Source organism: Populus euphratica, unplaced genomic scaffold (genome assembly GCF_000495115.2).
Source record: "Populus euphratica unplaced genomic scaffold, PopEup_1.0 scaffold44.1, whole genome shotgun sequence".
Classification (NCBI taxonomy): domain Eukaryota; kingdom Viridiplantae; phylum Streptophyta; class Magnoliopsida; order Malpighiales; family Salicaceae; genus Populus; species Populus euphratica.
In genome coordinates this window covers 1,796,963-1,822,177 of record NW_011499865.1, presented here as the reverse complement: position 1 = coordinate 1,822,177, position 25,215 = coordinate 1,796,963, and the positions used below count along the sequence as shown (strand labels likewise).

General features: G+C 29.8%; 2 protein-coding genes across 2 annotated transcripts; both read right to left on the bottom strand.

Moving 5' to 3' along the window:
* Positions 1-6,026: 6,026 nt before the first annotated feature.
* On the bottom strand, positions 6,027-8,090 carry LOC105126024 (cytochrome P450 705A5-like). The gene is made up of 2 exons (XM_011026737.1): positions 7,104-8,090; positions 6,027-6,977 (listed from the first exon to the last, which is right to left on the bottom strand). The coding sequence occupies exons 1-2, from the start codon at positions 8,019-8,021 to the stop codon at positions 6,348-6,350; spliced, it is 1,548 nt and encodes a 515-aa protein (XP_011025039.1). The 5' UTR covers positions 8,022-8,090; the 3' UTR covers positions 6,027-6,347.
* A 15,463-nt stretch (positions 8,091-23,553) lies between these two features.
* Positions 23,554-24,454, bottom strand: LOC105126023 (protein LIM1-like). The gene is made up of 2 exons (XM_011026736.1): positions 24,083-24,454; positions 23,554-23,785 (listed from the first exon to the last, which is right to left on the bottom strand). The coding sequence occupies exons 1-2, from the start codon at positions 24,390-24,392 to the stop codon at positions 23,766-23,768; spliced, it is 330 nt and encodes a 109-aa protein (XP_011025038.1). The 5' UTR covers positions 24,393-24,454; the 3' UTR covers positions 23,554-23,765.
* Positions 24,455-25,215: the final 761 nt, after the last annotated feature.

The window sequence follows — 25,215 nt, the reverse complement described above, 5'->3', positions numbered from 1 at the left end:
TTGAGAGAAAAAAAAAAGAAAAGAAAAAACTCAATAGTAGAGTAGAATCTAGATATAAAAAAAGTTTACATGGAAGATTATAATTAAAGACTAAAAGTATAGGAGTAAAACATGTCATTAATCCATTTTTATTCACTAAACAAGTAAATAATTATTAAATGTATCTTAACCAACAAAATAGATGAAATGTTCTTGAGAGACAGAATCCAAGAAAGAATTTGTAGAAATACACAACTCGTAGAAAACCCCATATTATAAACACTTTGAGCGTGGGTGGGTGTGTGTGGGTGTGTGTATTAAGTGGTACAAGCTTCCTTTCTTAAATTCAACACAAACAATTGAATATTACTTCCTATCTAATATCTCCATTTAAGTGGATCAGACATCTTTATGACATATACAATCCAAAGGGTCCTCAGGAGGAGAGCTTCTTTATTATAAAAATAAAAAACATGAAAAAAGAAGAAGAAGGAATAATTAAGGCAGATTTGCCATTTATCAATTAAAACGGTAACCACGTGCACGAGGAGGGGGCCTGGTATTTGTTTCCATCCCCTTGTAATGCAAGTGAAAGCTGCTTATTTGATGGCTGTTTGGGTTGCACTTGTAACTTGTTTTTAAACTTTATTTATATATTTTTAATTATTTTAATATATTGATGTTAAAAATAAATTTTTTAAAAATAGTTTTTTAATATATGTATATTTTTTTAAATCCTAACCACACAAAAATTTCGACAACAAAGCAGCGCTTCCTCTGTCCACACTTGGAATAACAAATCAAAATTAAAGTAAAGAAACAACAACGTAAGTTATTGTATCCAAGTGGGGCATAGGATGTCTGTTTTATTTATTTATTGATTTATTTATTTGCATAGGAGGTCTGCTAATTGTTCTTCACTTGAACACGGTGGCCTTACTCAATGTACTCGCACAAATTATGATCTCGAATAAAGAAATGTGTGGACCGACTATAAGAATAGTGAACTATTAAGATTCAAAACAGGGAATAGGTAACGGCGACGGCCTAAAATAAATAGAAGAAAACTTGAAGTTGGCTCTCCATATATTATTACCCCCATCTTTTATGATGTCTTGAAACCTTTTAGTATTAATTTTTCTTCATTTTATTTTGTTTTGTTAGGTGGTTTGCTTTTCTAGAACATTGCTCTAGCAATTTATATGATTTTTCTAATATTATCATTCACGTTTTTATAATTGGATTCGTGTCATCTCATAAAGTTCTTTTTGTGATAGGTAACATTTACATTGAAATGATTGTGGATTTTTAAACATTTTTTTTACCTTTTAAAAAATATTATCATATGACTCAATTATCATATTTTTTTACCTTTTAAAAAATATTATCGTTGTCTATGTACTCAAATTTTTTTTTACCAGTAACTATAAATGAATGAAGGGGAGAGTGAGACTGTTCTATCATTAGCAAAATTAATAGAATTAAAATATTTGAAATTTAATTAATAAAAATTAAGGATAATACGTTGGAGACTAAACTTTTGATTTTTAAAAAAATAATAAATAAAGAAAATAAGCGACCTCATGGGATATCTCTTATTAATAAATTATGAAAATAATTTTGACAAATGAATTTTTTTTTCAATGTTCGATCATCTATGGAAATGAGTTGGAAAAAGTTTTCAGTATTCTATGGACATAAAAAAGTAAATTTCTATATTATTATATGATTTTTTAAATTATTTACACCAAAGAATGATAATTTTTTGATAACTCACGAAATTAAAGCCTTAACAAGTAGCAAACTAGATGTAAATAATCTACTTTCCCTATTTTATCATGGAAACTACGACCTCTAGATGTATTTTCTGAGCTAAAAAAATCATCCCCTAGTGTTTCCGTAGCCTGAGGACTCAAAGACGCCTCCACGCCTGGCAAGGCACCAGCCCAGCTTTAAAACATGCCTAGATTATAAAATTACAAATGCCCTCCACTTGTTATTTGTTTCTAGTACTGCAAGCCATTCCCTTTCTTTTCTTAATTTGTTTGGTGTGGAAATTACAGATGCCCTACTCCACCTGTTTTTTGCATGCACATTCTTGCCATCTTCGGCGGGGATTGAACCCTGTTGAAGGAATCGTGATACTAACATGTGCGAGGGAAATATTTTGTAAATGTGTGTGTGTGATGCTTTTATACTGGTTAATAGATGAGTATTTGAGGGGATATAACTTTGGGCTCAGAGTCTGAAGCAACGTTTTCATGCAGGGGACATGTATTTGGTCCGTTTGGCAACACCATAACATTACATGCAAAAATGTACACAAAATTATCCTTTATTAAGATCATAATTTAATTTGTTGGGTTTTAAATTTAATTTTTTTAAAAATATTAGTTCAAGTTTTATAAATTTTAGAATCACAAAATATTTATATATTTATTAATTTTAAAATTTATAAAATTAATTAAAATATGTATAAACTAGTCTAAATATTTAAGTTAATCAAACAAAAAAAATCAACCTCAAAGGTTGGTCTAATGATAAAAATCTTGGGCTCAAGAATATGTTTCTTTTTTAATTTTGAGATGAAATCTTACTGTTTATAAGTTGTTTTAGCCATGTTTTTGTGTAAAAAATTATCTTATTTTTATATGAGAAAATTTCTATAAATATAAGCACAAGAATTCCAAATATACACGCTGATCTGGATATCTTAATTCCTAACATATATATATATATATAAAACAGCGTAACATAACCACATGACAACAAAAATATATATTTGTAAACAAAGAACAAAGCAATCAACGGGTATAAACCCAGGTACTTGTCCCCCTAGAAATAAAAATGAAGAAACTGGGCATGACAGCACTTGACAAGCCTACCTCCCAGAAAACAAACGACATATAAGCAAGCATGTCAAAGAATCATCCTTCTTCAATTGGAATGCAAATGAAATTAACGAAAAATGTTAAAATACAGCATAGAAAATGCCAAGGAAACTATTAATTACATCAATGTTCATGTGATAAAAGTTGAAGGAGGCAGCACAACCCAAAAAGTCAAAACAAAAAGCAAGAAGCAAAGCATGGTAAAACCAATCCACAAGCCAGCAAACAAACAAAATATAAGCAATCATGATGGAGAATCATCCATGGACAACTGCAATGCAGAGAAAATTGACTAAAACTAGTTAAAATACAACATAGAAAGATTTAGACAAAATGCAAAGGGGACCTAGCAACACATTCTTCTTCATGTCTTATGAGTTGAAGAAGGCATAAAACCCAATTAAAAAAAAATAAAAGAAAATCAAGAACTTAACCATGCATGGCAGCACTGAACTAACAAACCAACCAGTAAACAAACAAAATATAAGGATTGTGACTAAGAATCATCCATTTCCAATCATAATGCAAACAAAATTATTGAATATAGCAAGAACATTATAGAAAAAATCCAAAAACAAAATGCCAAGAAAACTAATGAGGTCATGTTTTATCCCATGGCTTCAAGGTCGGGCTTAGGCCTAGTTTAAAGTTATTAATATCTTGGTTTTAGTAATCTAAATTACCCTTTTGTGATGAAATTGTAGGTAGATCATCATTGTTACTTACAAAAGATTCTCTTTATTTATTTAAAGACTCTCTAATAATTAAATTAGTATTGATTCAAAGAGAGATCAATTATACTTTTAGAAAAAAAAACTTTTAAAAGAGAGATCAATTATACTTTAAAAAAAAAAAACTTTTAAGATAGATTAGTTCTTGTAACTAGAGAGAAAAAACTAAAATTAGTGCGATCATTTTTTCTTTCTTCTTATATAGTCCCTTATGTACTTCTATTTCTTACAGGGGATAGGTTGACATGTTCTATCAAGATAAAATATATTTAATTTTTTATTCCATCATGATACAATATTTTTTATTTACACTTCTATCAAAATAAAATATTTATGATTATCAAGGGCATTTAGGCTCAGTGCTTGACTGAACTCAAGAGCGATGAGCCTAACAATTCATCAAACCCACATATGTCTAGGTTTAGCACTTAGTGAGCATATAAATGATGGGTCTGACAACTCACCATACTCATAAGCATCTGAGCTCAGTCCAAGAATAATGGGTCTTAACTTTTTTATAGTTAGTCATTTGGAGAGTAGTTTAAAACAAATAAACATAAATAAATAAATGCTAATTCATTAGTAGCTCACCAAATCCTTGGGTATTCTCTGTGAAAATTAGAAAAAAACATATGCCCATAGTAGGGAAAACCCTTTTTATCTTTCCCTTGAATCTTTATATGTCCGTCCTAGCATCGTTGGATCCTTAAATCCATATGGCTTCTTTTCATGGGTATAAGGTTTTTCTTAGGGAATGAAATGATGACCAAAACTTAATGTAGTCTTTGAACATCCTTCTCAGGATATATGATGACATAAAATGTTTTTAAATGATCTTTTTTTTTCAATAAGAATCAATAAAGCTCAAAAACATCAGGCCTAGTTCAAGAAAGAGAAGTACTCCAGTTTTTTATGAAGATTTCAAGTTTTGGCTAGAACATGAAAAGAGCAACAAGGGATATTGGTCCATTAGATTAGGGCCTAGGTTCGGGAGGATGTCATACCATTATTAAAGATCCTCATGCAGAGGCATGCCCACTTCTCCTACTAGAGGTGCTCAAGAGAGGGGATCCCATAGGAGTCTATTTCATGTTCCTACCAAAGACCCTAAAAAAAAATTAGGTTGTCTCAGATCCTCAAGGATGAAGTCCCTAATAACATATGCATTGCTGATGTGAAAATCGTAGCTTGCCAACAACCTGGCAAGTACATTGCCTAAATGTCCTTCCCTAATAAGCATATCAATAAACTAACCTTGAGAACCTCTCTTTTTGAAAACACCACCCCTCTTGTATTTATAAAATGGGGTATTATTTCTATCTCTAGGTGATTCACCCTAACAGAATCATTGATAAAATATATCATCGGTGTTTTATTAACAAAACCATTGGTGAGACAACCATACTGCCAATAAAACTATCCGTCAAAATTCCATCAGTAATATTCGCCAACAAATTTGACAACAGATATTGGTCGGCCTCCTTTTAGGGACTAACGACAACTATCAGTGAGATAGGCATACTGCCAATAAAACTATCCGTCAAAATTCCATCAGTAATATTCACCAACAAATTTGACAACAGATATTGGTCGGCCTCCTTTTAGGGACTAACAACAATAATTTGTCATTATATCCATCGATATAAAAATTACTAATAAAATTATCAATAGATATGATATCAACAACAAGATATTTCCTGACAACATGTTTTTATCGATAAATCCATCGGTGATTTTTACACCAGTAGAATTAGTGTGTTTATAATAACGGAATATCCTGTCAATATTTTAAAATCTTCAGGTAATGCAATGTGAAATGAATAACTTCAATTTATTTGAAAAAAATCAAAATATATATTTGAAAATGAATGGTATATGTATGCTTCATAATCTAATTAATTTTTGTAATATATATATTTTAAGATGAATGGTATTTCATAATCTAATAAAAAAAGTTGATAAATGGAAACGAAGAAATGATAATTAAAAGTGATTGTTAAATTTTTTTAATTCTATAGGGTGAAATTACATATGAATAATTTTTGGATTCTAAATATTCCATCAAAACCCCTCTAGTGGGGTAGGGCTGTCCAAATTTCTCATGTGAATTTTACATCGATATAGTTTTATAAACATTAGATGAACTTTTTTCCCCATCTAAAATAAATTATTAAATTCACCCAAATCATCAATTTAATTGGTTATGTTTAAATATGATTTTTTTTTTCATATTTAGTATAAAAAATGAGATGAAATAATTAATAACATATCGATCATAATTTCTCATGTAGATAAATTTAATAAGGTACGGAAATTTTATTGACTGTTGATCCGTCGTCTTAATTAGATGGTGAAATTACAAGATAAAACAATAATAGAAAAAAATGATAGAAATCATCCATCAACGTGCCAAATACTCATCATCTGGAGGAACGTGCCAATACTATTATTTTCTCTTTATAATTGAAGTGTACACGTGTGTGTAGCACATTATTTAACAAACGTATGGACACGTTAAATGCACTAAAAACGACCACATCTCATAAAGGAAGGGATAGAGAACAGGTTTTGGTTCCTGTCCTAACTACTTATGAAAAACAAGGGGTAAAAAAACACATCAGAAGCATGCATTGCCTGCCACCGAGAAGTGTGATTTGTTTTGAGAGTAGATTGCTAGAATTAGATAAGCCAACGTTTATAGATAGGAAGAACAAATGCATAAATTGAGAGATTCTTCTTTAGGGATTCAGGCAGAAAATAAATTGCGGTGGAGAACAGGAGTGGACATGAATGGTTTATCCAAGCTCATAGTCACACCTGCTTTAGTGTCCATGTTAACTTTTGATCCATCTGGGCCATCTCCTCCAACCACCTTCCAATCAAAACATTGAACCATAGCTGAAACACTGCAATTGATCAAACTTGAGGACATGTTGGTCCCAGGGCACATTCTCCTTCCCCCGCCAAAAGGGACGTAAATCTGTAGGTTTTGCCCCTTGGTGTTGTCGTGTTCTGTCAAGAACCTCTCTGGAATGAAGTCGTTGGGGTTATCCCATATCTTCGGATCCCTCATGATAGAGTATGCATTCATTATCATTGTAATTCCTTTGGGGATGTCATGTCCTGCAAGTTTGCAATCTTCACGGCATACTCTATCAAATAAAGGCACTGGTGGATGTAGTCTCATTGCCTCCTTCACACATGCTTGAAAATAGGGCAGATTTGGGATATCTGCTTCATCTACAAGCCTCTCTGTCCCCACAACTGAATCTATCTCCTCTCTCAGCTTCTTGAACGATGCAGGATGGTTGACAAGCTCCCCTAAGATCCATAGTATGGCATCTGCTGTAGTACTCGTACCTCCAGTGAAAAGATCCTGAGAAAAGAATTAAAAGGGATATTTATTAAGACAGTTTATTCTTGACAAATCATCCCAACATGTATAATTACAAGAAAGATTTGTAAATTAATGAAGAAGGGAAAGGGATGAGAGAATAATTACCAGAAAGAAAGTCTTCATTTGCTTCCTGGTTATCCTCATTTCAGCATTTTTATCGTGATAAACTTCCAAGAGAATATCCATCACGTCTTTATTCTCCATGTGTGGACCTCCTCTCTTTGCTTTTTCCTCATGCTCTACCAAGATGTTCTCAAACAATTCATCATACCTTTTGGGCACATCAGCAATTTTCTTTCTTAAGAACCAAATACCTATCCTTTTCAAGGGACCAAACAAGTTACATACAGCAAGCTTTGCAGCGAGATCAAAGGATTCACTCACCAGCCCTCTACACTGATCAGCCTGATTATCTTCCCCTGAACACCTAGCACTCATGATCATCCTGCAAGTAGCGTTGTTTGCTACTGTTAATACCTCAGCACTCAAATCGGCAACATCATTTTTTTTACCTATCTCCAACATTTTAGACAAAAATCTCACAACTTCTTCATGCCTAACATTCTTTAACTTCTTCATCTGGCTGCTCCCCAACAATTCTGTCATGCAAATCTTCTTCATGAATTTCCAGTAATCCCCATATGGGGCATTGAAAAAGCTTGTTGAGCTTCCAAATAGTAAATTATCCTCAAAGGGGGATTTTATTCTAGAGGCAAAATGGACATCTTGTGCCTTGAAGATCTCGGTGGCCACTGGAGCTGATGAGACAAGAACAGCAGGATACGTGGCCAAACGGAGATAGAGGAGAGGGCCATATTTGTTGTTGAGAGCATGGAAGCCTTTGTATGCTACTGGGGTTAGTAAATGGAGGTGACCGATCAAAGGAAGTGTTGGTGGGCTTGGAGGGGGGCAATAACCGGCAGGTTTCTTGCCGGGTCTCTTGAAAATGTATTGAAGAAAGACGGTGATAAACCAGAGGACAAAGAGGGCAATGACATACTGAATGGCAGTCATGGCAGCCATTTGACTAGAAAAAGCTGGCTAGCAAATGGCGAGTATATCGTTCTGAACTAGAGTTATGCATTTATAACTAACCTCTCACTAGGTTTCATTTCAGGGAATCATTTTCTGAGGATTTTTTTTTTTAAAAAAAAAAAGAAGAAGAAGAAGTCATCAATATGAATTTGTTGAAATCGAGTTTGAATGAGTAGGGGCTTTGTATTAGTCAATGCATACGTTCGATGACAAAAGGAACTAAATATGTAAGTAATTTTTGCTGGGCTAAATAATCTAAACTATCCTACGTGAATGAAACTGAACTTAGTGTTCATTTAAATTTTAGTTTTTCTTAATAGATTATCAGGAATTACTTTTAGTATTCCAGGTTTTTTCTTTTTTCTGAACGCACAAGAACATGTATCCAGTTTTTAAACTATTATATATATACAGTGAAAATTAATAAAATGACCTATTTTTTACGTAAAAATAGAAAACAGAATTATTTAAACAAAATAGTTTTACCAGCATTGAGTAAAATGTCCAATACAATTACTAGCAATGAGGAAACAAAACTATTTTGACGACTTAAAGAGATTTTCCCCTTTCATACTGTCGTTCCCAATTCAAACAATGCTTTCCGAGCAGTAAAAATGATAAATACACTTCATTCTTATATATAAACATACGTAAATACAGATAAACATATATAGTTAACTATTTTGGAAAAGTCGAAAAAATGTAAATTTCCTTCGAATTGCAAACAAAAGAAGTTTTGTTTTGTTCTTCCAGTCGATTATATTTTCTACTGACAGTATTTTGATGATCATCAAGACGACTGCATATTTTTAAAAAAAAAATGGAAATAGTCAGATCCTTTTTCTTTGGATTGGGAAATCTAGTCAATTTTGAACGCGGAATCTGACTTTCAGCGGTTTAAGAGCTGGTATTATTCTACCGTAAAATTATATATAAATATACATACTGCATCATAGACCAGCCCTGGCTTGATTTATTATAGTAAAGCCAAAGCTGGTCTATGATAGAACACTAATCAAACATCTGCACTTGATAAGAGATAGAACACTATTCAAACACAATCTTAAGGATTTGTTTGATGAAAGTTTATCCAATAGAATAGAAGGTTTCAAGATTTTCATTGGTTAGCTTTAAAAATAATCATACACGCGATGACCTAAATATTCATGCACTGCTGCTCTCCAAAATCATCCGCCGAAGCTACGAAGGCCCGTCCACACACATATTAAGTTGGTCTCCTCTCCTATCCTTTCTTGTCAATCTGTCCCTCTCAAAATAAAATTTGAACTTAACCCATCAAGAAGTTGTTAATTTTATCGAGATTTAACGAGTCCAGTCGTTTGCTGAGAAATCCAGGCCATCCAACTGATACAATACTGATTAAGCACGATCTAATTCTTCATGCTTCATGCATAAGATACGACATTCATATAAATATCTTTTTTCCCAAATTAAAAAAAAATTGGCACGTGGGGTGCTGTGTAATCACAAATCTAATTAACATCTAAGATGAATAGAAACTGTATACCTGGTAAACTGTATCAAGGTTGCAGCTTTGTTTAGCTGAAGAACCTCCTCTCCTCTCATGGTCAGAGTAGAAAAGATTCCAATAAATAATTATCGCAATGTAAGTTTGACGTTACAATTAGTGTCCTGCATCATCCACGGACATTCCAGGTAACTTCTCCACTGCTGAAAGTGAAGTCCTTAACGCCGCCAGGCCCTTTTTTCTCTTTTCTGCGATTTGACTGTATCATCTGAAGAAAACCGATGTCAGTATGCTTTGTTATGCGTTTTTCGTGGAATTTTTGGAATGCCGTGGATGGAAATTTGTTCCAGGTCCACCCCTTGAATTTTATTTTATCTTTTATGTCGCACATCTCTTTGCATCATTACCATGGATCAGTGAGTTTGAGTTAAAATGATGATTTTGAAAACAGTTGTAAATAAAATATTTAAAAAAATATTTTATTACTATTTAATATGCATGTGTGATAAATAAGGTGTCGGGCAATCTTGGTTTTGTATTTAGAATTTTTTATTAAATGAAGATAATTTTTATTTTGTAAAATATAATTAATAAATATATCTTATTTATTTTTAAAGTTTTTTTAACTAATGTAATCATCGCTGTTATACAAGTAATTTTTAGTTTAAACCTGGCCTTCACCAGCATGCATTTGTTTTTTCTCTTTAGGGCTCGTGCAAAGAAATCAAGCTGTTGGGTGATAAAAATTATCGTTAATATTCTCTTTGAATACATGCAAGCACATGTTTAATCTGAGAAATGGACACGGAAGCACGCTGTGGTTATCTTATATTTCTATGAATTATAGCAAGGAAATCCAGTCCTGAAATAATTTAGGACAAATTAAGGGGTGCTTTTTTAGTATATTATGTTGTTTGTTTTTTAAAATACATTAAAATAATATTTTTAAAATTTATTTTTAATATCAACTTATCAAAAATAATTTTAAAAAATAATTTAAATAAAAATATCAATTAAACCTCAACTTCAAACGCCTCTTAAATGTACACGTTCAACATTATTCAGTAAAAGGTAATCATAGTTAACGGCGAAATCAGCACTTTGACGGGAATAAAAAATATTTATATTCGGAATTAATGCAAGACCGTGTAAGCTGGTAGCGCAGGCTAAACTCTGTCATAATTCTTTATGTTTTTGTCACGTTTGACTGTCATTGATTCACATTAAAAAATAAAAATAAATTCGCTAAGAAAGTTATTATGCTACAATTATGATGTTTATCGGAAATGCACTAAGCTTAGGAGTAAAATTGTCTTTTATTATAATATAATTTAAAAACATTATATGGGTTAGTTTGATAATTTTGTTTTATTTTGTATAATAAAATTATTAATTTAACTTTAAAATAAAATAATTAAATACTTATTATTTATAGATATTTTATATTTTAATTTTTAGAACAGTGCAAGTATGTTGTTGCTCTTAAAAACAAAACCAATTGAACTTTCATTTATGAGTTTTTTTTGTCATTTTATATTATTTTTATTGTAATTTTTAAAAGTGTTCATAGATATAATTTAAAAAAATATTAGTACATATACAACATGCGTGAGCGTGTGGAAAACTCTTTTATTATTCGGGCGGCGCATAATAGATTGTCCAATCATAAAACGATGCCTTTTCAGGTGGTATTTGAAAGGTCTCGGTATCCCAAATAAGATGAGATGGAGTATTTGCCAATATTTTAAGCGCTTTGACACCAACAACCATTTATTCTCTCTTCTTCTCTCTTTCCCTGCCTCGATTTTCACAGCTTCCCCCTTAAAAATTCAAGAACAACCCTTTATTTTGTTGGTTTTTTAGATTTGGTTGTTTTTCTTTTTATTATGAATTTTTTTATCTTGTATAATTTATTGAATTTGATCATCATTATTTTGATTGTTATTTTTTATGTGGAATCATTTTTTCAATTGATTTTGTTTTACGATTTCACCCTTCTTTACTTTTTTTTTCCAATTAAATTTAATCTCTCTTCTTTTAATTGTCATTTTTTAGCCTTAACAAGTTTTTATTCTAAATTATAAATGATGTTATTTATGATTCACCCTTTTTTTATAAAATTTAATCCTTATTCTTTTGCTTTGACAACTTTTAAAATTTTATATATTTAAATTGGCTCATAATAAACATCTTGATTGGAACCGGATCTAAGATTTCACAAGTTATGAATTTTTAAAATTTGACCAGGTTTATGATATTTGTCCGGATTTGCTTGATTTTTACAAATATTTTTTAATTTCACCCTTATAATTTTTTTAATCTTTAATATTTGGCCTCTATTCATTTAAATGTTTTTTTTTTATCTTTAAAATTTAGCACTTGTTCTTATAATTGTTGTTTATTTTATTTGGCATCATTTTATAAACTTTTTAAATTATAGTATTTTTTTTTGTTTTTTCTATTTAGTTTGATCCTCACTATTTTATTTATTGAATTGGTTAGGAATTAGATTTTTTAATTGGATTTGGGTCAAAGATTTCACATGTTGTGACTTTTAGATATTAGACAAAATTTAAGAGGTTCGTCGAGTTTGCTTTGTTTTTTTTTTTTTTCCCTGTTTGTAAACTGATATTTTCTTATTTGTTTATCCTTTTTTTTGTTATTTTTTGTGTTTTGATTTTGTTGGATTAGCACTCAAGAATTTATTTCTATTTCAACCCCTGTTATTTTTTAATTTATAAATAATCTATTAAATTATAAATATTTTTAATTTCAACCCCTATGATTTTTTAATCTTTTAAATTTGGTCCCCATTATTTTAATTGCAATATATTTTTTTGGATCATTTTTATTTTTTTCAATTTTATCCTCTTCAGGGTTTTTTTCTATCAAACTTTATCTCCATTCTTTTTTATGCTATTTTTTTCACTACATGTTTTTTTATTAATATTTTTTATTCGATTTCATCTTTTAAAATTAAATTTACTAAGAGTTAAGTTTCTTGATTAAATCCATGTCCAAAATTTCACAAGTTGCAGGTTTTAAAGATTAGATTAGGATTAGGAGGTTCACTTGAGTTTTCTTGGGGTTTTTTTTGTTTTTTTATTAATTTTAATATATAAATAATCTATCAAATTTCAAATGTTTTTCAATTTAATCTCCTATAATTTTTTAATCTTTTAAATTTTTACTTATTTTTTTAATTGCTATTTTTTAATTTGAGATTATTTTTTTCAAATATCATCCTTCTTAGTTGTTTTTCTCTCAAATTTTATTCTTATTCTTTTTATCATTTTTGCAAGTCTTTCTATTAATATTTTTTATAATTTTATTATTTAAAATTAAATTGGTTGACAGTTTAGCTTCTTGATTCAACTTGAGTCCATGATTTAAAGAGTTGCAAGTTTTTAAAATTAGACTATGTTTAGAAGTTTCACATGAGTTTTCTTGTTTTTTTCACCTTTTTCAAGATGATTTTTTATTTTTATTTTTTGGTGTTCTTTTTATCAATTTTATTTATTGTTGTTTTTTAATATTATTTAAATTTTCATTTGAACCTATAACTTGAGACTTGAATTTTTTTAACTTAGCACTTTTTTTAGATTAAAAAACATTTGACCCATAGCGGAACATGAAAAACATATCAAGTAAATATATATTCTAAGAACCCTTCTTAATTAAATAGTTTAAAATTGCTAAGTAAAGCCTCAAAATATAATTTATAAGCAAATTACTAGGCAAAAGACCTAAAAAGCTAGTGCTAATTATATTGATAGTGCAAAATATACATATATACATATATGTTTTTATTTCTTTACACTATGCTTTTTAATGTATTTTGAGATTATTTGAGCTTATTGAAAGTTATTTATATGATTTTGGCATGCCTAAAAAACTTTGTGAATTAATTATTAAAAGATAAGAATTTCTATATTTTATGTTGCAGACCTTACTTCTTGTGATAAGTTTTTCACCAAGATATAATTTCACAATATGAATGTGGATTGAATCAAAGTTAAAGTGCATATATCAAGCTTTCCAAGAAGGTATTATAGACAAAAATTCGAGTTTGTTTGAACTTCTAATTAGACCTGCAAAATCAGGCCGATATATTACGTGTAGCAGGATTCTCTACTTACACACTATATATTCAAAATTCAAAATGGCATATCTTTGTCCTTGAAAGTCAAAATCATATTATTTAAAATCTCAAACTTATCTACACATTTAAAACTATAATTTTTATGAAGGATTCCAGGTCAGATAAAATCATTTTGAAGGCAAACATTTAGACGCAATCTGAAGGATTGGATTGTTCTCTTGATCTAATGAGAAAACTAATGGTGTAGAGCATCCCAATATGATTGAGAGTCTGACATGAAAATGATATGTCTTATGACCTAATAAAGGTATAGATCAAGTCTCCAGCATGTTATAAATGAAAGAATATAGCTGGGATGGTCAAATATTGAAAAAATCCAAGTCAGAAATAAAATCTAAGTTGCATCAGAATTAGAATTATAGTAGAGTTGTGACAATAACAGAGTCCTAACAATAGCAAAGTCCATTTTGAACACAAATTCTGAGGAATTTAACTAACCTTAAGGATTGGATAAAGAAGGAAGGAATTAAGTAGCTCAAGGACTTTTAATTAGCTTAAGAATTCTAAAGAAATTTAGCATCCAAGAGAGAGAATAAATATAGCAGAACATGATTGAAATAAGAGCTCTGCAACATTCTTTTTTTCTCTATTTTTATCATTTTTTTAGCAACTACGAACAAATTTCTAATTTTGGTTTAAAAGGAATACACATCATCTTCATTAGCGAGTTACGAAGGGTAACCTTAATTTTGTAATTCTTTCATATTCAAGTATTTATTTTTTCTTATTTAGGATTATGCTATTGATTGTTATTTAAGCTTATATTAAATTATTTTGAGATAGCATGTATGCTTTTTAGTTTTTTTCAATCCATAATTGTTGTTAGGGACTAGAATTAGAAGCAAAAGAATTAATTTAATTGCTACAACTCTCATCTTAATTTATTAAGGAAAAATAAACTAAGTTAAATTATCAAGTTTTTAAATATTTGCTTAAAATAATTTCATTAACTTTACTCCTAAGACTAATGTCGAGTAAATAAGAATTGCTCTCAATATTAAATTCATTTAATGGTAAGAAATTGATTAGAGAGTTTTATCTAATTAATTTACTTGTAATCTTATCTATTTTCCTTAACTTTAAGGGATATCGAATTTATTTGCTTGACTTAAAAAAATATGATAGTATTTTAATAATCAATAAATTTATAGAAATAAATGTGTGGACCCTTGAATAGAATTAACGACATATCAATTTATTATTTTTATTTTTAAAATTTTGTTTCTTTAGTTTTTTATTCAAATCCCCCATCCTTTTTCATTTCAATATATCGTGGGAAGATTAAACAAAAATTGTTTTTGGATTTTACCTAGTTTTCATAATCATACTAGAAATTTATTTTATTATGATATTAAAATCAAAATTATATTTTAAAAATTCCAATGACCGACCATACATTTTATAGGAGTTTTATAGCATAGAGGTAGTTGGAATATAAAAGCTAATGAAAGACATTTATCAAGAGAGAAATAAATAATAAAAGATCACCGCAATTAGGTAAATAATCTTTTTTTCTTTTTATAACGAACACCATATAAAATTATGTTTTAAACTTTAATTTTTTTTAAAACTAAAATATGATTTTTTTCATTGTAAGAACCTATTTTTTTATTTACATATAAAAATTTGTCTCGTAACAATTTTAACCAAATACTATTACAAATATTTTCTTAAACCTTTTTTTATCCAATAACCCAAAAAAAAAAAATCAAAAGCGCCAATCAAGCACACCCTGCAATGGCAGCGGATTTCAGTCATTCATTCAAAGGCCACCATTGGGCTAAGAGGGAATTCTCCTTCCAGCCCAAATTGGAATAAAACTGAAGGCATGCTATTCTTTAGTGGACCTGAAACCCGTTCACTTGTCGAAGTCTGTGTTCTCCGAGCATCAGATGGGATGCTCCTTTTTCCGTAGGATTAAAAATTAATTATTAAATAATATTGCAAATTCTTTTTTAAGCAACCACTCATGGAAACTTATCCTACTAAATATGATGTATACTGTGTTTTTAATGTCATTTAAAAAAATTAATTTTAACTAATATATAAATGGATATATGGGTATCTTATATTAGTAAACCAACGCATACCTTTGCAAGTGTAATCCATCCTCCAATCGTGGTTAAAGATATTTTTAAAATATTTTTTATTTAAAAATATATGAAAATAATATTTTTTTATTTTTAATATTAATTTTTAACATTAACATATTAAAATGATTAAAAAATATTAAAAAAATTAATTTAAAATAAAAAAATCAAATTATAATGAAAAATAAATTCAATCTTAATTCTAAACAGACACTAATAAGATTTGAGCATGATATAAATATAAATTTCTCAGCACTTAACAATACGAGACTGAATCCACTCAAGCCACACAGCTTGAGAATAAATATGGTGTGGTCCGTCCACACAGCTTGAGAAGTCGAATGCGATTTGAGAGATGATTTTATTTAACTTTATTTGCTAAAGATGTTAAGAGCGTAATGAATAGAAATGCATTTATGGGCCGACACCCATTATGATCCATTCACCAGGAATTAAAAAAAATAAAAATGAAGGCCTCCGCATGACGTAAAATATTTGAAAAACTACCAAATTTCCAAATTTCAATCATACTCTTATTTTAAAAGTCATCATATGTTAGATTAATTAAATGTTAGTCCAATAATAATTGCGCAGGATCACATCAAATGTGAACATGCATGGAGTGCGAACCCTGTGTTCTTTCCACCTCACTCTGTACATGCAGGAGTGTATACTTTAGAATTAAATTAAATTAAAGTTGTTATAACATGATTTAATTGGTTTAGAATACTCAAAGATAACTTGAATAATTGAAATCTAAATGTAATTTAATTTAAAAAAAATTCAAAATAATTATTTTTTTAATATTAAGGGATAATGAAATATTAGATTCATCCCAGTTTCATAACTTAATTTATTAAATTTGCAATATGAGTAATGAACTTTGGTGGTTTAGGATCTCTATTTTATTTTTTATAACTACTTTTTACTTCATATACAATAACAAAAATTAACACTTGTAAAGTTAATTACAAATCAAATATGAAAATATTTATTTAATATTGCAATAATTTTATAGAAAATAAACTAAAATAATTTATGTAGATGAATTCAAAATCAAAAAAATATTGAAGGTGAAATTGAGAAAAAAAATGATGAGAAAAAAAGAATAAAAATTTATATATAAAAAAGATATAATCATCTGCTTCACTATTCATAAAAAAAAAAAGAGGAACATTTTTTTATTTTTCATATATCAACAATGAAGGAGGTGTATTTTACTCTCAAGATTTTTAGTATAAAAAGTGTAGTCTTGTGATTTAATAAAAATAAATGCTCATAAAATTAATCATAAATTAAATGTTAAAATATTTATTTGAGATTATAATAAATTCAGAGAAAACAAATTAAAATAATTTATAAAGATAAATCAAAATAATTTATAATATGTAAAAATAAAATTGAGAAAAGAATGACAAAAAAAAGCCACCTCCTTCATTATTCAAGAAATAGGCATTTTTATCGTTCATATATGAACAATGAACAAGAAGTTTTTCATTCCAAGATTTTTAGTATAGAAAGTATAATTTTGTGATTTAAAACAAAAAAGAGGAAAAAACAATAAAAACAAAAAAGAGAGAAAAAAAACAATAAAAAGATTTAGATGAAATTAAAATTCCAGAACTAGCTAGCTAATTACTCCGATAAATGAAAACTTTTATTTATTTTACTTTTTAATTTTAGTATAATGATAAATAAAATTTTATATATAAATCTAGACATACATTTATTAGAAACAATAAATAAATAAATGGACGCATGAATAAACCCTTCCAGGTGTTTGATTATTAAGTTTTTATTCTTACTATATATCTTATCATATATCTTATATACAGTAATGGAGTTAGGGGTTCATAGATTAGAATGATAGAAAACATTGGTATGTACTAATGCACAAATTACTATTCTTCTAATAATCAATATTATATTTAATAAAAGTATTAAATAAAAAATTGAATTTAAAAATAGTAAAATAGTCCATGTAAACAATAACTTAATACACAATTAGAGTTGTCAATTTCATCCATACTAAATGGATACTAACATGAATTTACCCAAATAAATATGAATTGTTTTTACCAATTTAGTTCAATTCAGGTTCGAGTAATATATAAAGTAAAAAGGTCAAGTTTGAATAGGATATAGATATTGCCTTATCGACCTAAAATATTGTCTAAATCTGACCCAAACTAGATATATACAATCTTAAATTTAAAAAAATAAAATGCATTTGTACCTATCTCTATATTTAAAGAAAAACTAGAGTTACCCATTTACCTTTTCTAGTCGACTAGAGAGTCTCACTATCACATTTCCCTTCTATTGCTTTCTTCTCTAATCTCTAGCTAACAAGAGACTTGTCGCAACACTAATAGCATTATTTATTTTTTATTCCATGCAATCTTGCACTTGGAACAACCTTGTCTTTGTTCCTCTCACTCTCTCAGCTACTTTTTTTCTCTCTATCTTTTTTTTTGAAGTGACAAGCCAAAAATAACTTTTATATCAAAGTCATATAGTGACTTTAAGGTTTAAAACTAGTTTTCTAGCTCTTTTTGGTTTTTATTTTAATTCTTTTTTTTTTCATTCTAATATACCTTATCAAATGGATAAAACAACCTAATAAAGAATAATTACTTTAAGGTTTAAAACTAGTTTTCTAGCTTTTTTTGGTTTTTATTTTAATTTTTTTTTTCATTCTAATATACTTTATCAAATGGATAAAACAACCCAATAAAGAATAACTTTTTTTTAACTTTAAACCCTAGGGACATATTTGAAACGTAGGGACATATTTGCTTTTGGTTTTTTTTTTTATATATCATGAAGTTTGCAGTTTTCTTGATGTTTTGTTTTGGTGGTGTCAATTTAGAAAATTTAGGGTGCTAAAATTATTGAGGTTTCATTATTATGAATGAAAGAAATGAATATTAAAGTTTGGTGTATTTACTGCTTCTTTTATCCTAAGATTTGAAATGTACCCTCTTAATTACCATATTAATGTTTGGATGTCTATTATCTATTTTTGTTATTCTATATGTTGTATACATTTAATTAATACAAATTTTATTGATTTTTATACTACTTTGTTTGGGTCATTTGATTAAATAATGGATCCAATTATTTTGATTTAAGAATTATCGTATGCATAACACATTATAATTTTGGTTTTGTTTCTAGTTCGAGTCTAGTATGAATATCTCATAGATATTTGATGAATGACTAATGGATACCTAAAACCCAATTGGGTTGGATTTGGTTTGTGCCTAATTAGGTTTAGGTAAGAAATCTAAGATTGGGTTTGGGTATGGATATTAAAAAACCCAACCCATAAGTATCCATTATCATCCATGTGTATAATTATTCCAAAATATGGTAACATAATAAATATGTCAAGAAAAGAAATACGAGGGCAAATATCTAAAAATTTAATGGAAAATTTGAATCACTAAAACTAATGATTTTACTTTTTTTCAAAAATAATCTTCCCTCTTTTATTGGATGTATGTTTGCCCTGCTTCCATATCTTTACATGTTAATAATAAGAGGGATGAAGTATACCACAGGAAAACAATTAAAAGAAAGCTTAAGTTGTTGCCTTTATTATTGTTGTTGGTTATGTAAATTAGTTGTTGTGGATTAGCATTGTTGACGTTACCTTATTTATAAATATGATAATGACTAGTTATTATCAATTGTTATGCTTAGATTGTAGGAGAAAGATGTGGTTGTTATTACTATCTTCTCTATTTAGTTTGTATTTTGTACGTGTAAAACTTGACTGTGATTGTTTAAATAAAACAAGCTCTATTTCTTCAAATTTCTTTATGGTATCAGATTTGGTTCTTATTGTTCTATATTTTATTTAAAGTCTTATGGAAGACACTCCTAAATCTGGTGGTGTTAATATCATAAATAAACCTTTCAACATTTTAAAAGGAGAACCATATCCAAATCAGCATTTGGGTTCTGTATTGTTAAATGAGCTCTAGATCTTCCTTGGTCTAGAGTCATGATAATTGCTGTTGAAGGAAAGTCCAAACTCAACAATATTAATGGCTATATTAAACCTTTTGACCTTTTTTCACCAACCTATAAAGTTTGGTAATGCAAAGATCAACTTGGTATTTCTAGTTGCTCAATTTTATGAAGAATAATATTGCTAATTTTTTTAGTTATTCAAAGTCTCCATTCGATTTATAGGAGGCAATGAAAGAAATATATGATAATCATAACAATATTGCTTGAGTGTTTCAAATAAAAAAGGATTTTTCTAATCTTCAGCGAGATGGCAGGACCTATGTGTAACTGCTTGGAATGTTGAAGAGTATATGGAGTGAACTCGCACTATACCACCTTCGTATTATTGAAGTTATAGTATTGCAAAAAGAGAGGAAGATAAGATATTCCAACTTTTATCTTGTTTTGGTTTAGATTATAAAGATCTTCGTAGTCAAATTCTTATGAATCTTTATCTTGTATCACTTACAAGTGTATATGCTACAATTCAATAAGAAGAAGTCTACAAGAAAGTTATGAATATAGAGCCTAAAATCACCTTGTCATAGACATATGCTTATATTTTAAATAGACAGATAAAGAATGACAAGGCTTATGAAAGGAAACAACTAAATTTAAAGTGGTAACATTGTTATAATTTGGGTCATTCAATTATGTGATGTTGAATTCTTCATTCAAAGCTAAAACATAAGTTTAAAAAGAAGAAGGGATTTCAAAAATATTATGAACATGAAGCTCATATTACTGCTTACTCTGATGATTTTTTACTTAGTGATGTGATAATTTTTTCTACCAATCTAGTTGCTCTTTTTAATGATTATGTTACATATTTATAGGAGAAGGGTGATTATAGTTTGTCAATTTCTAGGAATTATAATTCCACAACTCTTCCTGGTAAGTTTAATGGTTTCTTGGTAAGCTTTGTGCATTTATCATGAGAAAATATTGAAGTTTTTTTTTATTGCATTCAAAATTGTTTTAGTCGCTAGTACTATACATGATTGTTGGGTCATTGATTTGGATGTCATTGATCACATGACAAATAAAATGATCAATTTATATCACTCTAAGAAGATTTCTACTCCAGCTCATATATTTTTTTGCAAATGGGAAAAAGGTGTTTCTATTGAGGGTAAAGAAAATGTTAAATTATTATCTAAAGATGTAGAATATATGGTTATATATGTTCTCTTTTTTTTTTTTTCATTTTAGTTGCTTTCTATTGACAAACTTACCTAAACTCTTAATCATTATGTTATATTCTATTCTCACAAGGTTATTTTCAAGACCTTGTCATCAAGAAGATGATCGATAAAGGTTTCTTTTTCTAAGGACTTTATTATATTTCTAGAAATCATTAGAACATCAAGAATTTTCATGTTTTTTGCTCTTTCCTTTTTTTTTTGGGTCAAATTTTATGGCATCAATATTTAGCGCATCCCTCTGAAATTGTTCATACTAGTTTAATGTCTTATTTAGATACCAAGTCCATCACTTGTGATACATGTCGTTATTTAAAAAAATCACTATTTATGCCTTCTTTGTTTAGAGCTAATAAGATTTTTAAACTTATACACTATGATGTTTGAGGACCTATTATTGGATTTTTTGATGGTTACAAGTATGTAGTTACTTTCATTTATGATTTTTCTCATTAGAAAAGCCATGGGTTATCCATTCTAAACAACTCACATCTCCAGTAAGGGGCTCTAACATCCAATGTCATCCTAGAAAGGTCACATGTCTCCCACACTCTAATGTAACCACTATTCAGGGGATGAAATTGATCTCTCGAGTGCAATAACACCACCTTTCATGAGCTTTTCCCCTCTGTCCCTTCAAAAAATTTCTAAGTATAGGTATCGAAATGAATTCGACCCTTTCAACCTTTAGAAATATTTCTAAGTATGAGTATTGACATGAGTTCATTCCCCTAGCCACTTATTACCTGAGGTTTTCACCCTTCTTTTTATATGAAGAAAATTCAACAACTCATTGTACTAGGTATTTTTACAAATCTTTGCATATTAATATCACAAAGACTAGGTTTAATGGGCCCAAAACCCTTCTTAAAAAGCCTCATTCAACGTATATGGGACACTAAAAAGACTCACTCTATGGGTTCCCTATAGGGAAGGAGCCCCCACTTTATGTTGTTGCTTTAAGGGAGGAGCCCGACTCTATAGGCTCTTTCTAATAGTCACTCCCTAAAAAAAGTGCCTAACTCAATGAACTCGTCCTATGAAATGCGTTTAGACCTATTTTTTACTTCTAATAAGTTAAAGCAACTTTTTCAAGCCCAACTCTCCATTAAGAATTTTTTTAGGATCCATGTGGATATCTCAGTATTTTATATTGATCCAATACATATTATTTTTGAGTTGATTACTCTTCAATTCATCCTCTCCATACTCATGGGCTATAAATGTATTATGAATTCTTCAAACTCAGGATTCACGGTCTCTTCAGTATTAACACTTTTAATATATATATATATATATATATATATTTTGCAAGGACTAGTTACTAGTTATTTTAGCTTATCAGGTACCATCAATTACTATCTATCTGAATTTTTAATATCAAGCTATAAAATATCTTGATTAAAAAAAAAATTATTTAAACTAAAAAAAACTAATTATCTAACCTATAAACTTTATTTTTAAATATTTTAGATTTTAATACTCATCAGAATTCCTTGAAACGATGGATCATATTTGTTGCTCAAAGTCCCTAGCCCGTTTTCCATACAGCCGAAACCCCAGAACTTTCAATGGACCCAGGACTGCGCCAAAACACAACTTTGCAGCCAATTCAAACGACTCCTTCACGAGCTCCCTACGCTTCCCAGCTTCTCCATCTTCCTCTGAACACGAAGTGCTCATCACCATCCTGCATAAACACTAACGATTTCATTAATAGAGGACATCAAAAAATATATTTCACTAACAGCCAATTAAAACAAGAAGTGGCTAACAAATATAAAATCAATTAGAAAAATTATAGGGTTGGCCTAATGATTGAGGGCTTGAATGAGTTCTGTAGAATGTCTCCATTCTATTCTATTAGAAGAAAAAAATAATTAACCTGCATGTGGCATTGTTTGTAAGCTTGGTTAACTCGGCACTCAAATCAATAGCCTCATTTTTGCTGGCTTTCTTCAAATATTTATGCATGAACCGCATGATCTCTTCACGTCTATCTCTACAGGACCTTTCAAGCTGCCATGGTTATGCAGGAGAGCAAGACGATGTAATTATTCATGTCGATTCATGTCAATAATCGAGGCCATCGCTAGAGAAAGTAACTTTGCAAGTGCATATTTTATGTCTTATGCTTGCGTGTAATGGTACCAACCACCAAATGTTAATCCATATTATCCGTTCTGGACACAAGGAAAAAACTAATCTCACGCATGATGATTCGGTGGTCCGCAGTCATATAGTAATGGTTTTTTAAAAAAAAATATTTTTTATTTAAAAATATATTTAAATAATATTTTTTATTTTAAAAAAATTATTTTTAATATCAACACATTAAAATAACGTGAGGACCTTCTGTCTACCAAAAGGGAAAATGGCAATAAAGCTATTGGTTTCTTCTCCTCGACCAAAATTTACTTGTCATTCTCTTAACGTGAAGGAGATGCAGTCATTTGTTGCCAGAACATGATGGGATATTGGAAGATGTTAAAGGAAAGGAATGCTTTTGGATAGAAACGAAGCAAGAAAATTAACCTGACAGCAAGAAGCAAGCATCGATGTTCAAAGGCCATGATAAATTAACTAAACAACTTGTTGACGTTGAAGAAGAAAGAAAATTAAACATAAAATGCTAAAATCCACTTGTTTCATTACATAAACTTCACGTTTATTCTCTTATTGCCAAAAGCATTGCTGTTGTCCTAACTAATGCCCCCTCCCTGGAGCTCTCCACGCGCTTATTCCTAATAATCTCCCATGCTCTATGCCCTACTTCTTCATGATTTCACCTGCACATAAAATGACAAAATAAGTAGCAGGATTGAAAGAAAAGGTAAGCGGGAAGAATAGAGCAGATATCAATTAATAAAATAGAAGAAAAGATCCTTGAAAAGATGCAGCATGCTAAAAGATAAAATTTATCATTAAAAAAAAATATCAGAGACCATTTTGATTCCCAGTTTGCTGATAATTTTATGACCATGAATTGGAAGAGTCGAAAATAAAGAACCTTCAGGGTGGCCTAAAAAAAAACCTCAGGGAGGGTGTGTGTGCGCGTGCGCGAGTTTTTGGAGAAAGAGAGTTACATGGTTCAAAGCTGGCTGAACACTTGTCAGGAAGCTGCAAGGCCATGTTCCTGTCAACACCAGAAATTGGAGGGCCATTGACAAGAGTACACAAGCAAGGCTGGCCGAGAGCTTTCACAGCACTGCAGCAGGCCTCACTTGGTTGGATAGGACTAAAAGGAGCAACTGCTGCCCTGCAAGGTATCATTTGAATGAGTGCAGAGAAGAAGGTGCTACCACAAGGATGTGCTTGGCCTTGCTCCGCCAATAATGTCAACATCAGCACAAGTACCAGGAATGGCAGAACCTTGACACCACAAAACTTCACCATCTTTGAACTGGGATATTATCTCCTTGATTAATGAATGTTTTCTTACTGGAAGAAATTGGTCTCGAAGATGTTCTATATATACATACATATCAAACGAACTCATGCTAGCTTGCACACCATTCCTAACCCAAAAGCTACAGTATTCATGCGATTCTTGTGTCAGCTCCAGAAGTACCGTTGGTGTGCTGATGGAAACAGTTGGGGAATTCAAATTTCATGACTCCTAGCTGTTGTTCAATTTTAATGTCTTAAAACCCATGTCCCTTGCAAGGACAACAAAGTCCTTTAGAAATTTGGATTGCTCATATAGGGAAAGCTAGCTAAGATTGATTTTCTTAGGTTAACAACTAGCCTCGCCGCTGGAATCACCCATTCTTCCTCTTGAGTGAGTGATCTTCAATCTGTTTAATTGTATTTTCACAACAATTATGCTTAATCATTAATTTGCTTTCCCAGTCAGTTTATTAACGAGCTCATTGCGTTTCTTAACCCATAATCAGAGGCTTGTCTAAATCCAAATTTGGTTCTAAAACAGAAACCAATAGAGTCCCACCAAGATAGAACAGAGGCTGTGGAGCAAATTAAAATTCCCTGTGTCCTAATCAGAAAACAGCCATTCAGAAATGTAAAACATCCATTTCCAATTGAAATTTATCATCTAAACAGATCTTTCAGGTCTGATATCAGTACCTTTGTTCCCAGTCAGTTTATTAACGAGCTCATTGAGTTTCTTAACCCATAATCAGAGGCTTATCTAAATCCAAAAACAGAAACCAATAGAGTCCCACCAAGATAAAACAGAGGCTGTGAAGCAAATTAAAAT

Coding starts and splice junctions, on each gene's coding strand:
- LOC105126023 (XM_011026736.1), bottom strand. CDS start 24,392: ATGGTGAAGTTTTGTGGTGTCAAGGTTCTGCCATTCCTGGTACTTGTG. Junction 23,786..24,082: donor TTCAGCCAGCTTTGAACCAT/GTAACTCTCTTT, acceptor TTTTATGTGCAG/GTGAAATCATGAAGAAGTAG.
- LOC105126024 (XM_011026737.1), bottom strand. CDS start 8,021: ATGGCTGCCATGACTGCCATTCAGTATGTCATTGCCCTCTTTGTCCTC. Junction 6,978..7,103: donor AAATGAAGACTTTCTTTCTG/GTAATTATTCTC, acceptor TTCTTTTCTCAG/GATCTTTTCACTGGAGGTAC.